At 30.3% G+C, this 16,656-nt stretch overlaps 1 protein-coding gene across 1 annotated transcript in view; it reads right to left on the reverse strand.

The window, feature by feature from the left end:
• LOC108912519 (organic cation transporter protein) overlaps positions 1-15,057 on the reverse strand; it is a 72,736-nt gene extending 57,679 nt beyond the window's left edge. Inside the window, exon 1 of the mRNA XM_018717759.2 lies at positions 14,509-15,057. Within this exon, the coding sequence (XP_018573275.1) occupies positions 14,509-14,858 (350 nt within the window). The 5' untranslated portion in view covers positions 14,859-15,057. The remainder of the gene's footprint in view (positions 1-14,508) is intronic.
• Between the last annotated feature and the right edge of the window lie 1,599 nt (positions 15,058-16,656).

Consider the following 16,656-nt stretch of genomic DNA (forward strand, 5'->3'; position numbering starts at 1 on the left):
AATTTATTAGTATTTTGCAAATAATCAAGTTGGTTTTATAGATTAGAATGATTGTTTATTTTTAATTTTACCTGGGTAAATGAGTGTGGCAACATTGAATTATTTCTCTAGTAGATTTGAAAGTCTTCAATGGTTTGGGGACTAATATGGAAGATTATTTTTTTTTATATAAAACAAACTTACCAGTAAGGTACTAGACTGGAAAACAATAACACATTAAAAGTAACGTATGTAGTAAAATTACTATCGTAAGCAACATCACGTGATTGTTCGGAACCTTAAATAAAATAAGTAGATTTATGACAACAATTAAATCGTTTTTTCTCAATAAATATTTTTCAAACACCTATGAGAGTTTGGCAAATCATCCATTTAAACCTGTTACTTAAGATGATCAGAAGAGTTTAGTTTTGGCCAAAAATGTTACTTACGATACTTTGGCAAAAACCCATCGATATATTGATTGCAAGTAGGAAAAGATGACATTAAACACAAAAAATTGAAATTATTTAAGTTGGTCTAGGTTAATTTAATGATTAAACCGCCTTTAAATTAAATACAAATTATTAGAAAAAAAATAATAAAAACCTCCAATTAAGTTAAATTAAAAACAAGGAAATGACGCAGAGAAATGACGCTGACGCAGAGTAGATGTGGACCAGTTTGTTAACTGACCTTTAGAAAAAAATTATTGAATTTGGCTTTATGTATTCTATTTACTTTATATGATTTTTTATTACTTTGGTATACGAAAATAATTCCTACGATTTTACTGTTGAGCCAAATTCGCTACTGTTAGGTTTCCTCACGACAAAATTCTTTGTTATTAATTTACGGTCCTGACTGTCTCAAATAAAATTGCAGATTTTCGATTTTCTATTTGTAAAATAATTAAAACGTAAAAAAATGTGTAAACTCCTTTTAATTTATTGATGTTTGTTGTAAAATATTTGTGAAATTGCTACATTTAAAACCGTTTAAATATTTTAGCAATTCCACTTTCTTGTCTACAAAATTTAATTTCATCAGTCTTGACTACAACGGAACTTGAATCATTTCCGTCGAAAACTATATTACAATACTTTAGTATATTTTTTTACACTGTGAAACATAAATTAGTACGAAAATGATAATGCTGTGGTTTGTCTGTGATAATAACCGACACGATAAATTTTAGACTACTTTTAAGAAAATCCCACGAATCAAGATGAGTGACGCGCGGACTTATTAACGAAATTGTCCAAATACGCGTTTCCTGTGGTACTTTGTAGTTCCCTCTTAATTGAGAGCGACAATTTTTTACACTAAACAAATAATATGTGCAAATATATTTAAAATGTCAAGCACGAATGACGACATACTCGCAGCTATTCGCGAACAACTTTCTTTCTCTACGCATCGATTGACTAAGGCATGCCAATGACTATTTTCGTTGTGCATTTATCTTTTACAACCACTGTGCACGTTGCCTTCTACAGGTATCAATAACCTTAACGAAAACAATGATTAAACCTTTAGCAGCGCATTAGGAATTTAAGGTTATTATAAAAAAAACTACTGAACAAAATATCCGAATATTTGCGGTTCTTTAGAATTAATTAGGTATTTTGAACATAATATATCATTAACAGCTGTTGAATAAATATTATTAGGAAGGAAACTATATTTAAGAAGTTGCTTACTTTTCTACATATTTATATTACTTTAAATATCCTTTCTGATAGAAAATTCTAGAAAAAAAAATAATATTTTCGGAAACAATGTTAGACTAAATTATTAAATGCATGTGGGTTGTTATGAATAATTTCATATATTCGTAATTGTCCCTCTGAATTACCTTTAATTATTATTTATATGTTTTTATTAGTAAGATCACATGATAAAATACAAATATTTTTATAAATACTCAGTAGACGTATTTGACGTTTTGATGAAGCAAAAGTAAGATATATTGATACATGTTGACTACAGGTACTACAATTCCTAAAAAAATTCGTCTATAGTTTTTAATATTAAAACAATTCTTCATTGAAATAGGACTCACAAAACCTTTTACGTTCCTTATCTATTGTATCTTCCTATACAGGGTGTTTCAGGATTAAGTCGACAAACTTTAAGGAGATATTCCTCTTTTCAATGACATTCAGTCGTCTCAGACAAATTGGGTCTTTCGGTATTCCAACTTATGCTGATGGACATTTTACCCCACTTCAGGACGAAGTAAGATCGAATACTGTTTTAAACCATTTCGATGAAAATCCATCCACGAGTGTCAGAAGATCTATGAGCTACGTATTTCGTCAAGTTCCATTTGTGCAACATTTATTGCCTTATGACATACGATGCAGGCACGTGTTTTGTGACTGGATGTTAAACCAAGCAGAGAATGATGATCAGTATACGCTAAAAGTAATGTGGACAGATGAGGCAACATTTACTCGAAGGGGAATTTTAAACCAAAGGAACAACCGTATTTGGTCCTACGAGAATCCATGGGTGGTAAGGGAACATAGTTTTCAGCATGAATTCCAATGTAACGTATGGTTGGGTGTGTTGGACAACACTATACTTGGTCCCTACTTCCTTCCACATCGGTTAAATGCTGACATGTTCCTTGAAAATGGTTTTCAAGGTCTGTTAGAAGATGTTCTGCTTAATACTCGAATGAACAGTTGGTTTCAACTAGATGGTTGTCCTGCCCATTTTGGTAGAGGTCCTAGGGAGTGGTTAAACATTAATTATCCCAGGAGATGGATTGGTCGTGGAGGACCTGCAGCGTGGTCTGCACGTTCACCGGACTTGATACCGATGGATTATTTCGTTTGGGGTGCTGTTAAACAAAAAGTCTACGAGGTGCCAGTTGATACCCTAGAAGATATAAGACAGCGAATAGTCCAAGCGTGTCGAGAATTAACTCCAATTCAGTGTCGATCGGCCACTACCTCCATAATTAAAAGATGCCGTGCTTGTCTACAGTCCGGAGGCGCCCATTTTAAACAAAATATTTTTTAAATCATTTCATTTTTTATTCTCTTCTCGCGTTGTCTAGGTATAATATTAATTGGTAATTTTTCGGTTGTTTCAATTTACAAATAAATTTTCATGTATTGTTTGCCATTTTATTTTATTTAAAAGTACACAACACAAGTAATTGAAGTGACTACAAACCGCCTGAAAAACTTTAGGAGTATTGCAAGGGTCGTTACGTTGTCGCATTACGACATAGTCACATTAGATGTTAGGTACTTAAATATTTCTATTGTTTTCATCATTTTTGTTTAAAACACCCTATATCTCAAAAACGAAGCATCTCCTAAATGATTTTAATACTATTGATTAAACCCAAGGGAAGGGGAGACAAAAAGGCTTATTTGTCTCACACATACTCGAGACTAAGACCAATTTTAATAGGTACTAAATTTTTTTAGGTTTTATGAGGAACGTTTTCCTAAAGTTTATCGACAGAATCCAGAAGCTCTCTTCCGAAAAATCAATTTTGCCATGAAACTATAAGAGTTAGGAAAAAAAGTGAATGCACACTTTTTGTCAATAACAAACTGTTCTACCTAAAAACAGCATCATTTTTTTATTTTCAGTAGGGCCGTATTAATTTTTTTTATAATTTAATGAGCCTGAGTCCCCATAACTGCGCCACTGGTTGCTTGCGGGACTTCTACTTCTACGGAAAAATGGTATCTTATAAGAAGATGTGTCATGCCAAATTTGGCTTAAATAGCCTTCTTCATTTAGAAGTTATTTAAAAAATTCGATTTTTTTTTAAATATTTAACGCCCTATATTTCGAAAATGAAGCGTCTCTGAAAAAAAAATTATGAGGAATATTTCCTTAAAGTTTGTCGACTTAATCCTGAAACTCCCTGTATAGGAAAACATGATAAAGACTGCAGTTTTACAATCTTGTATTTTTAAAGAAATGTAAGTATTAAAAAAACAATTGACTGTTGAATTTCCGAGATAGTATATTTAGTGATTTTGCACATAGTCAAGATTGCCATGGTGAATGTGTGATTTCTGCTGTTAAATTTACTAAATAAATCTTTAACTTGTCAATTAAGAGAAAATATATGTAGTATTGTAAATGGTGTTTTATGGTATATGTTCATACTATTCTTAACAAATGATATTTTTCTCCAACCACGACAAAACTATGACATTTTTTGACTGTCTCTAAGGTTGACATTTTCCTTACTGAGAGAAAAAAATTGTATCTTAGCAACAAAAGTATTCACTTTTAATCCTAGGACCTAAAGTTGACACTTTTAATCCTTAAATTAAAAGTGTTAATCAAATTTTAATTTATAAAAGTTTATTCAAAGTATTTACAAAAATTTTTGTTTATCCACATTGATATTAAATTTGAACAAGTTTTAAAATTAAATAAACCACTGAAACTGCCACTAGCCCCATTCTTGGAGCAATTCTCAAAGCAGTCCAACACGTTTTCATTAATAGTTATATTATTTTCAGATGTTGTGAAATCAGAAATGACAACGGTGCTTGATTTATCATTACCACTATCAACTTTCAGTATTCTCTTCGCAATATTTCCTTTATTCAAAAGTGAATCTTCAATGTAGCTTTCCGCCACAATGCTCGATCTCCATCCTTCATGTCTTTTAAGACAACTGAGGTCACCACTGCCGTCAACTAAATGGGACGCAGACGTTCGTCGTATGCGTGCTCACTGTACTTTTTCCAGTTGTCCAGCTTCTAAAATTTTGCCTCTTCTTGCGAGGCGGCACTGATTTTATGAATACCGACCACCATTCGATGACACTTTCCACAACATATCTGAGAAATAACCGACGTTTTACCATTCCGATGGACATAAAGCAACATATTTTCGATAAAAACTTAAATAATTGTCTCCCAGCGCAGTAAAAGAACGTGGTGTCTTGGTTTTGGCATCGGGATTTTTTATAATTAAGGCAGATTTCACATCTTCAACATTATCAATTGTTAAATTGATGACCTTTAAAGAAGCTTTTTAAAAATGTTTCTTTTATTTTTAAAGCGTTTAACTTCATCATCAGATATAAATTATCAGGTGCACTATTCAAAAAGCAATCAAAATGCTCCTTTGTTTTTTCGTCATTTTGTCTCTTGAGAAAAGCACGCAACTTTGAATATTTGCTTATATCAATCCCCTTCATTACATCTAAGGTTGACCGCAACATTGAATATTGTGACCAAAGCGTTGACGGCTTCATTTTATTTGCTAAGTTTGAGAAATACACCATCAGTACATCTTCTGAATACAACTTAATGCTTTTTTCTTTATACCAATCCATAAAACGTTGGTAGACACATACATAAATTTCTCGAGATTTCTTTGGGAGGAGATTCAAAGAAACATCTTTCGCACACTCCAATATCTCCTCAGGTGCATCTAAATCTTCATTAGATTCCATTTTTACAGAGTTTTCAGAAAAATAAACCACGAACAATAACAAATGAACTCAATTAGCAATAAGGCGACTAATGTTTGACAAAATATCCATGACTACATCGATATATCCTACCTCCTATCCTTGCTTTATTATCCAAATTTGGTTTGAATAATTTCAAAGCACTATTTACTAATTAAATAGGGGATTTCGGTTGGAGAAAAAATAGAATGTTTTATTCGGATTAAATGTCTTTTTTGTCTTGCAATTTTGCATCCGCTCGGCTCACCAAAACCAAAAAGTGTTAGCAAAAGTAACACTTTTAATCCTAATAACAATATACTATTATTATTATTTTTGTAATGTCTGTATCATATCCACTACCTTGATAATACTAGCCTTGTTCAATATTTTCTGGACTAGATCTTGTAAATTATTAGATATAAGGGACATCTTTATATTTCAAAATCTCCCATAGAAAGAAGCTCTAATTAGGATTTGAATCGTAAAATTATCACATAAGAGAAAATTACTAAAAAAATCCGCTTTGTTTAAAACACAATGTATTTATTACAAAACACCTTTTATAGTACAACAATTTTTTATTGATAGACTGTTAATAGCCTTTTTAGCAAATTTAATAGCAGAAATGGATAAACACGCACTTGCTCCATAACATTCTGAACCTTATTTATTGTGGCAATTAAACCAAAATATTGTGCAAATACGTATATGATATCTAACACTGTAGGAGAGGATTCCTAAAAGGGATGAATAGGGTGTTCTATTAAGAAAAAAACATTTTTTCCTAGATAAAAAGGTAAAAAAAGGTAAGAGGACAGAATGCTATGTGAATAATCCTATTCATGAATGTGCTCTATAAATATTATCATTACCGTTTTACTGCTTATTTCAAGAATTTAACACTGAAATTTCTATATTATCTGTTACCTAAGTTATGCAAATATAAACATATTTTTCAGAGGCACCTGTACCTATTTGGGCTAAAAATAATGTTCAGAGGTTGAACAGAATAAATTCGCAGAACAAAAATAGATATGCATACCTACATTAATCCAATTAATTTATTATAATTTATAATATGTCAACATATTGTAAATTATTTAGACATTTATTTTTTAACGTAATATATTCATCTAAGCGCGTCCAAAAACGTTATTTATAAAATAAAATGGTATATATAAAATATGTAAATACATATATTTTTTAAATATTTTTACTGTTTTGTAACACGCAGTATATTTGAGATTTCATACAGATTTTCAAGATAGGAACAAGTTTCTTGTTGCTACGCATATCATTTATTTGTAACTTTTATATAGCAACAGAACTTTTTCATAGATTTCCTTAGGTTTAAAAACGAAGAAAAATCATAACACAACTACTCAAAATTTCAGATAAATACAAAAATGGGGTTAAAAAAGATCTACAGATTATCCCATATGTACTTTATAATACTTAAGACAACATTTAAAGTAAATATAATTGGCGCTATTATTCTTTGGTTTTTTTATATAAAGTTCTTTAAGACTTAAAAGTTTAAAGTTCTTTAATATAAAGTTCTGTATCAAACAACATATCGGAAATTTCCATTTGTGTGGTTTAATCGTTGAACTCACTCTGAAAAATGAGGTCATAGGTATGATAGGTATGATCATAGGTATGATATTCATAGGTGATGATCATAGGTACAATGAGAGGTATGGTGATCATAGGTATATGATCATAGGTATGGTGATGATAGGTATGATCATAGGTAGGGTAGGAAATCATAGGATTATCAGAGGTATTGGGAATTTCTTAATAAAATTACAAAGGATCTTAGCATTATCCTATTTATAAATTTAGTGGTTGTTCAAAAAGCGAATTAACTTTTGTAGCTGTCTACAAATAGAAACATTGTAAAATGACGAAAATTAAAATCTGTAGACATTGTTACATAGATGTTATTGTTTATTTTAGATGTGAATTTATTAACGCTCTTTAAAATATTATAGACTTAGGTACCTATAAAAATTGTTCTTATTAAATCGTCTTAAATAATATTATTTGAAAAAAAAATTCTAAAATTATTTCTTTTGTCGTCTACAATTTAAAAAAATCCTGACAGCATGATCAATAGTTTCCAAGACTGTCGAATTTTATGTTGTAAATTTAAATTAATTTGTATGTTTGATGGTTTAGTAATGAGTTTTTGCTTGGCTTCTTCCTGATCTGCTTATTACTTTTATTAATTCATCTCATACATTCGAAAGACTTACCAAACTAAGATATATATTTACTAATGTAATATTATACTTCTGAACATTTCGTTACGTGTCAATATTATTTCAATAACTACCAGCATAGGTACTTATTATTATTATCTCGCGATCGCAATTAACATCAACTTGTCTCATTTAGCTCAGTTTCAAAGCAGCAACCCTGCAACCACACTGTATAGATCTCTAAATTAGATATCAGTAATTACAAGCATTACTAATCCACCACACTTAGGTTTTCTTCTTTTTGTATAATTAATTTAATGGATTTTTTTGTCTGTAAAACTCAATTACATTCGATAAAATCGTAGTAACAGATAATTGCTTGCCTAATTAAACTCCTGGTTATAGAATTGTACTATTGGTATTATATGAACATAACTGGTGCAGGCATCGAAAAATGCTTAAAACGGTAGCAGTGAGGAAATAGATTGGCTAGGTACTGAAGTATGTCTGTAAAACCACTGATTTAATTAGAAGTTTTAAAATCAGTGGGTCAATATCAACCTAAACGTTTCAATTCTTTTATAGTTTAAATGTCAATAGTGATTCTTCATAACAGTCAGTTTATTTTTAAAATGATAAAAAATAAACAAATTTAAATTTAAAAGAGTATATTTTGTGGCATTCGTTCTTATGTAAAGCTGGATATTTGCAACTGCGCATAAAAAAATATGTAGTTACTTTTTTAGTAATTTGTATAAGCTTCTAAATAGAACATACAGTACGTATCATAAGTTAAGTCTTATTTCTCGTGAAAAATTCAAAAAAGGAAGGTATGTTTGTGTTTTATTTGTTAAGCTGCAATCAAATAACACAAAATAGTTATCCAAAGAAAACATAAAATGTTATTTAACATCAACCCATAAGTGATCCACCTCGGTTACCTGATTTGGCACTTTTTAGTTCTATGGACGTATTGTTGTATGTATATTTCATAATTCAAATCTTGTTGCAATTAGTTAATACTACAACTCTTATTACGTATAATAATAATTTATAAACTTTTATAATAACAGTTTACTTTCTTTTTATTTGGATTTATCAATTTCTAACAGATTAGACGTGTAATTTTTTTCATCCAATTTTTTCGGAGATTTTTTTCACATGTAAATTGCCGTAGCTAATTAGTCTTGTTGTATACGACCATTCGTTTAATCTGCAAAACAACGCTAAAATATTAATAATTGGTGAAGTGAGCGGCTCCAAAAATGTTTTCATCGTGTCAGTAAGTAGGTATTGAAAAAATGTATTCTATTTGCAAAACGTATTTTTGCGATCAAGTTTTTACACTAATATAACAAATTTTAATAAATTTGTTAACAGTTCAGTTATCTTAGATAGTAAATACAGGCATTTTTTAGATTATAATCAACTAAACTGATATAAAACATCAGAAACAAGCTATTACTAGTTTCAGTAATTGCAGGTATACAATTGCTGTCATTAATGTGGCTTGATAAAGTTAAATAATTTATTTATAATAATTTAATTATTGAAAAGTAAAAACGGAAGCAAAATGATTCACACAAATGATATAAACAGGAGATTTGCTAATTTTAATATAATAATCCCAAATACCTACTTGAAATAAAATTAGGTTCTCCGTAAAAAACATCATTACAAACTATTTTAAAGCTTCATCTACGTTTAATTAAACAAATAAAATATACTTTTTTAAACTTTACAAAGTTCTAATTATGGCAAATTCAACAGTTCAATAATTAAAACAATAAAGTTAATATTTTAAACCAAAAACTGCATTTTAATGGTACAATGCCAACTCGTTTTTGTTCGTAATTATTAATGTGAGAAATAATAATTAAATAAAAATTGCAACCACTTTCACGAAGGTTGAGCAGTAGATACACCTCTGAGGAATTTATTTTTTCATTTTTGCAATTAGGTTAGTTATATGATAAAATTGCAACGTGTTAAATTAATTACTTCATACTTCGACAGATATTAAGTATGGATTTAAATAATTGTGGATAAAAATAGTACATAGTGCATTTCGTTTTCAATATTTTTCAAATCTAGTTTGACTGGATATTTCTATTTGAATATGTGTTTAATTTGATTCAAAACAAAAAGAGTTATTCCCAACGAAAAAAAAAATAGTAATACTAATAATATCTATGAATGGAACAAAGCAATAGTATAATTGTATGTAGTAACATTTAATTAAATACAGCGTCTTAAATAACCATTTTGGTGTTTGAAAATCATTTATTTATATCTGAAGATGAACATAAGAGTCTTTTTGACATGTTGTTGTTGGTTATAGCATTACATAAAGAAAAGTATGCTCTTTATTAATTTTTTTTTCAAAAACTGCCATGCAACAACGTCAGAAATTACATTTTCCAAAAGGCAGATATCATCAGTTTTTTATTAAGGGGACTGTGAAAAACTGGGTTCCCGACACATATTTTTCGGCAACTCTGATAATTATGACTCACTACGGCCAAATACTTAGGTATACCATAATTGGCACTGATAATTCGAGTATCAACATTAAAACAAAAATAGAATCAGATCTGAATCTATTTAGTGAGACAACTATTAGGATTATACAGGGTGTCCCGTGTTTAAAAAAAACTTGTGTGCAAGTTCCCCATGGAAAAATAATAGGGGTAGTTCATATAAAGTTTTTTTTAGACGCCTTGTTTTCGAGATACAGTGTGTTGAAGTTCTTACTTTCCAAATGGTTTTCCTTAATTATATAAAAATCAGCTAAAAACAGAAATGTCAAAATTTGTACACGAGTACACATCAACTGTACGTTAAGAATAATGTGCAAACAGTTTCTTTCTGAAAAGCAGTGTCGCCGATACAGGTAATTGGAGGGGTACAATGGAAAAAAAAAATGGTAAAAGTCAAAATTTATTATGTACATTTCTAAACAGTTCTGTAAACTCTAAATTATACTACAAAAAAAAGGTATACTTGTCAAAATTTCGAGAAAAATGAAGTTACATAGAAGGAATTGGGGGACAATTTCAGTATCTACTGTAGTATTTCGCGTTTGCGCATTTATTTAATTGTGTAGCTGTTTTGTTCTGTATTTTTCTGATTTTATCACTTTTTTTTAAGCATTCATGTCCATCAACAATTTAGTCCATTTAACAATTGTTTATTTTAGTAATGGTAGTGTAGTAGTTTACAAAACCTAAAATTAGTTAATAATAGATAATTAATAACCATAATCTGTTTATTTTGATTTACTTTTTTAAATGTTAGTTTAGAACAAACTGAAACTTAAAATAAATTTTAATTTTTTTTCTAGTTAATAAAATGTTTTACAATTTAACTGTTTCATGTGATACGTAAGAAATTAAAATTATAGTCTCTTAAATGCAAATACTGTTGGTAGCTAAATGTCTTCATATCATTCAATGGTAAGGTCCTCTCAATTTAATATTTTGTTAATGTACTTGTGCCGCTTTATGTGAGCAAAAAAAATGCAACTTTATTTCTCGAAAATGGTACATGCTACCGAATTTCGACAAGTATACCTTTTTTTGTAGTATCCTTTAGAGTTTACAGAACCGTTTAGAAATGTAATAAATTTTAACTTTTAACATATTTTTTCTTCAATTGTACCCCTTGAATTACCTGTATCGGCGAAACTGTTTTTCAGAAAGAAACCGTTTGCACATTATTCTTAACGCATAGATGTTTACGCGTGTATTTTCACATTTTTATCTTTAGCCGAGTTAAAGATAATTAAGGAAAACCGTTTGGAAAGTAACAACTTCAACACACTGTATCTCGAAAACAGGGCTTTACATGAACTACCCCTATTATTTTCCCATGAGGAACTTGCACACAAGTTTTTTTGAAACATTAACAGGACACCCTGTATAACAGTTTGTAACAAGATTTTCTCAAAATATGTAGGTAACCCTTGTGAATTTATAGACGTTTAAAAACATTAATAAAGTACCTATCGCTTATTATGGATTCTTTATAAGTACAGACACGTTATGCTTTTAATATGGCCATACGGAGAATCTCCTGATAAATACAAAGCCATCTTTGCAACGCCAAGGTCACTTATTTAGTCATTACATCTGAATATATAAAAAAACATTACCTACAGATTTGAGTTTATTAAAATAATAATTGTTCTCCAGATATGAACACTACTTTTTTGATGTTGCGCCCGGATTTTTCAAATTTACATGCGACTTAGAAACTGATTCAAATTTAAGTCGGATAAGAGCATCAAGCTCAGTCAGTTTGAACGAAAACAACAGCAACATAATTTTACAAAAACATACCGATGTAATAGGTATTCGTATTCCTAACTTTATTTTGTGTCTGAAGCATTTTTGAATAGCTAAATTCGTATACCTTTAGACATATAGTATAGAATACATAAATTTTTCACTACTTGTGTTAATATTTGTACATAATTTTAATCTAATAAACTAGTGATGTAAAATAGCATGCTATTTAGTTTTGGGTGATATATATCAAAATATATATCATTATATATATCAGATGAATTTTGTTAAAAAAAAAACTATACTCAAATTAGTTTTTTTATATTGCTAATGCCTTGCTGATTAATTTGACACCAAATACATGTCATATATATGAACTTTTAGAAAAGTTATCAAGTGATCTTTATTTTTTTTCATATTTAGATGGGAATTTTTTATTTTTTTTATCATAATGATTTCTAATTTTTGTTGCGTACTACTGACTGTTTATAAGCAAGTACGCTGTTTATTAGCAATTTAGTTTTATCAACCCACAAATAAAAAATGGGAAATTTCTAGAACAAGAAAATTTTGTCTTTGTATATCACAATACGTACTTAAAAAAAAATAAAGATAAAAATTGAAATAAAAATTATCAAAAACTTATGATAATAAAGAACTGCTTTAAAGTAGTACTTAAAAATCTGAAATTTTAGGGGTGTACTATAGATGGGGAGACCTAAGAGCGCATGTAATTTCAACTCACCCCTTCCACCCTAGGGGGTGGGGTGAAGGGGTTTTTTTTAGACGTACCCTATTTTGCGATTTTCGGATTCTACGCGTAAAACTACCCCCGGAAACGCGTTCTTGGGGATACGTCTAAAAGACCACCCCTCACCCCCTCTGCACCTACTAGGGTGGAAAGGATGAGTTGAAATCACGTTCGCTCTTAGGTCGCCCCACTTATAGTACACCCCTAAAATTTCAGATTTCTATATTTATTTTTGACGGAGATGTGCCCAAGAAAAATGCTCATCCAAAAAACGACAAAGTCCATACGAGGGTGGTGGTTTGGTTTTTGTGTGAATTCGGCAAGAACGCGCTTTCGGGGGTAGTTTTACGCGTAGAATCCGAAACTCGCAAAATGAGTAGGGTACATCTAAAAAAAAACACCCCTCACCCCCAAGGGTGGAAGGGGTGACATGAAATTACGTGCACTCTTAGTTCTTCCCATCTATAGTACACTCCTAAAATTTCAAATTTTTATATTCATTTTTGTCGGAGATATGCCAGGTACCCAAGAGTTTTAAAATGTAAGGATAAGTTTGAAATTTGGCTTTATTGATGAAATGGCGGGAAAATTGATATATATCAGCTATTAACATATATATAATAGCTGATATGTATCAAAAATTGATATATATCAATTTGTTATATATTTTCACTCACATCACTATAATAAACCCATCAAAATAACTCATTTAGAGGGAAAAAAAATTTTGTTTACCTGGACATTTATAAGTGGAAATGGTAAAGGGGCTTATAATAAACGAAAAAAAAATAAATGCGTGAGCAGGGGCGGCGGAGGGTTGATTTGAGTGTTGAAAAGTTATGAAAAATTGTATCATTGGGATTTCTGGCGAAAGTTGACGTCAAACAAAAAAGTATCTAATACAAAAGTTGTAGATCATGCAAAAATCTACAACTTTTGTAGAGGCCATTCTTTAAAATAACCTCAAAATTTCTGAAAGAAGTTTATGAGATATTCTTTTTTTTCTGCCTGAAATACTTTTCTTTTAAAGAAAAATTCTAAAATTCTACTTAAAAAAATCATCGTACAGAGTTCTGCCGTAATCATTTTTTTCGTTTTAACATATACTCTTTGGTGAAACAAAAAAATGTAATAACATTTCAAAAACATGCTCAAAAATGCAAAAAAATTACTTGCTACAATTTTTCAGTTATTGTTGATAATTTGTTTAAATTAAAAAACATTCAAAAACTGATTACACCATTCAATTTTGAAGTAGAATTTTTCTTTGAAAAAAAAGTGTTTCAGGTCGAAAAAAATGAATATCTCAGAAACTTCTTGATTTTTTTATCTAAAAAAAATTTAGGTTTTTTAAGACTGAGAAAGGTATACTTTCCCCAAGTTTCGTCAAAATTAAATTATTTTTGCGGAAATGAGAAATTAAAAACGAAAAATCAGGAAAAAACCAGTTTTTCGCATTTTTCTCAGAAATTTTGAGGTTATGTTAAAAAGTGACCTCTACAAAAGTTGTATGATCTACAACTTTTGTATTGAATACGTTTTTGTTTGATGTCAATTTTCGCCAGAAATCCCAATAATACAATTTTTCATAACTTTTCAACCCCCCAAATCAGCCCTCCGCCGCCCCTGCTCACGCATTTATTTTTTTTAGGTTTATTATGAGACCTATTACCATTTCCACTTATAAAAGTCCAGATAACTTTTTTTTTTCTCCAAGTGTAATTTGGTTGGACTATAATTGCAAATTCACTTTATAATTCGAGATGTCTTTATTCAAGTACGTGATTTTAATGATATTGAAGACGATTCTAAGTAAAAAGACCCTGCTTTATTTACCTTTCTTCTATCGATAAATTGGCGAGTTCTGGGACCCAACACCAGTGACCCTCGGGAACAATCGTGATGAAAATTTGCGTAAAATAAACCCAGGCCACGAAAAACGAAAAGGGGATCATCAACAAAAACAGAATTTTCTGATAGATCCCGAACTCGCCAATGTGAGGCAGCAAATCATCAAACTCGAACGGTTCGTTCAATTCCTCCTTCTTAACCACTTCGGTTCCGTTCTTTTCCGGTGGATCACTCACGAAAGCCGCGTTGGTATATCCACTTTTGCCCTGCGACAGGTCCTCGAGGGAGTCCTGCCCTTTGGGCGCCGAAACCGAGACGTTTTCCTGGGGTGGCATCCTGCCGCACTTTCAATTTCACTGAGACACCGCACGAAACCGTTCGATCCGACTAGGCTAACCCCTGCCAGGCAAATCCTAATCGGCGATGATTTAGACTAAAGCAGGAGTCAATGAATTTAACGTTTTTATATAAAGTGTTAAGGCCAAGCTCGGATTTCCCTACCACGCGATACTGCAACGCTGTGATATACCATGAGTTGCAAGTCTGGGGTTACTTTCCTCGCAGACCGCAGCTGACGGATCAAGTGCTTCCCATTAGCGATAATTGGAGCGCTTCGGAAGAAAACGAAATTTAGACGCAGCATCTGGTTGTGTGTTAATTGTTGTTTGTGCGGATTAGTAATAGAAGTGGACTCACATGGGCGTTATTTGTTGCTTTGTGTTAATATAGATGGATTAAAATTATGTCACTCTAATTAATCGACACTGTTGTAGTCTGTGACTTACTGGCGCTATTTTTTAGTAATTAGCCGGAACGTTACACGCTGTCACTATATAAAGTAAGTTTAATAAGTCATGAGAATGTCTAACTTGGAATTACTACGAATTTAGCGAAGTAAACATCAATTAAAAATTATTAAAATTAATATAACAGTGAATACAGATTAATGTGTGGTTTTTAATTAAATGTTTAAATATATTTTTATTTTTAGATTTAATTTATTATGTAAGTACGAAGCAAACCACTGAGACTTATCAGATAGATCTTCAATACACATCTACTTTTTATTTTAGACAAAAAAAAATTTAAATTTAAATTTTCACATTTGGATAAGCTGGCATTGATTCCACAAATAATAAAATTGTAATACATTTATTTAATATGTTTGTCTTAAAATAGATCTCTTTAATACAAAGAGAACAAATATGATGACATTGTTTTGATTGTTAATTTTACAAAATAAAGACAAATGGAATTCCCTAGGAAAAGGCTGCTGCTAGACTTGTAAAGCCTATAGGGTGTTTAAAAAAAAGTACAATAAATCAGGAATTGATTGAATAAAAAACCTGCCGATTTTTTCTTACAGACTAACAATTTTCTTCTCTTTTAGTCATATATTTTCCAAAAAATAAAGTAATCCATTGCAATTTGGTACTTAGTGGAATTTCATGACAGCTTTTTTATGGTTAGACATTTTACTATCTACAGTTCATTTTTTATGTAAAATTTTATTTTACATAAAAAATGATCGTTTAATTCGCATCATTTGGCGTTTGTGTCTGAAGTAATCTATTTTGTTATACAGAAAAATCACAAATATTATTTAAAATAGGAATCCGAGTTTGCCTGTTCCAAAAAACCATTGCTAAATTCAGGAGAACAACAAACATACAAAAGGAACGAAAAATGACCCCTTTTCACATATTTTTCTCTGTAACATTGAAAGTAAGTCCCAAATAAAAAAAAGTCATTCCTTATTTTTCGTTTATTCGACGATTTTCTATAGTCACAACAACTGCAAATAAAAAAAGTTGAATTTTACATTAACAATGGGCGAAAAATAGTAGAAAATCATATGTATACTTGCACCAATTTTTAAAATAAGTAAATATTTATAAATATTGATGAAACTTTATGAACAAATAGCAATACATATGTCAATTCGACCCTAAAAATTTTGCAACGATCGATGGCTTGATTTTCGATTGACAGGATTGTTAATTATGAAAATTTTAAAAAGTTTATCGCGTACCGTGGGTATAAATTAAGGTTTAGAAAGGGCACACAATTTTTACACTTTTATAATCATTTACAAATTTTTTAAAAATTTTCGATATTTTACTCTATAAACAA

This window comes from Anoplophora glabripennis, unplaced genomic scaffold (assembly GCF_000390285.2).
Source record: "Anoplophora glabripennis isolate ALB-LARVAE unplaced genomic scaffold, Agla_2.0 scaffold546, whole genome shotgun sequence".
In the NCBI taxonomy this organism is placed as follows: Eukaryota; Metazoa; Arthropoda; class Insecta; order Coleoptera; family Cerambycidae; genus Anoplophora; species Anoplophora glabripennis.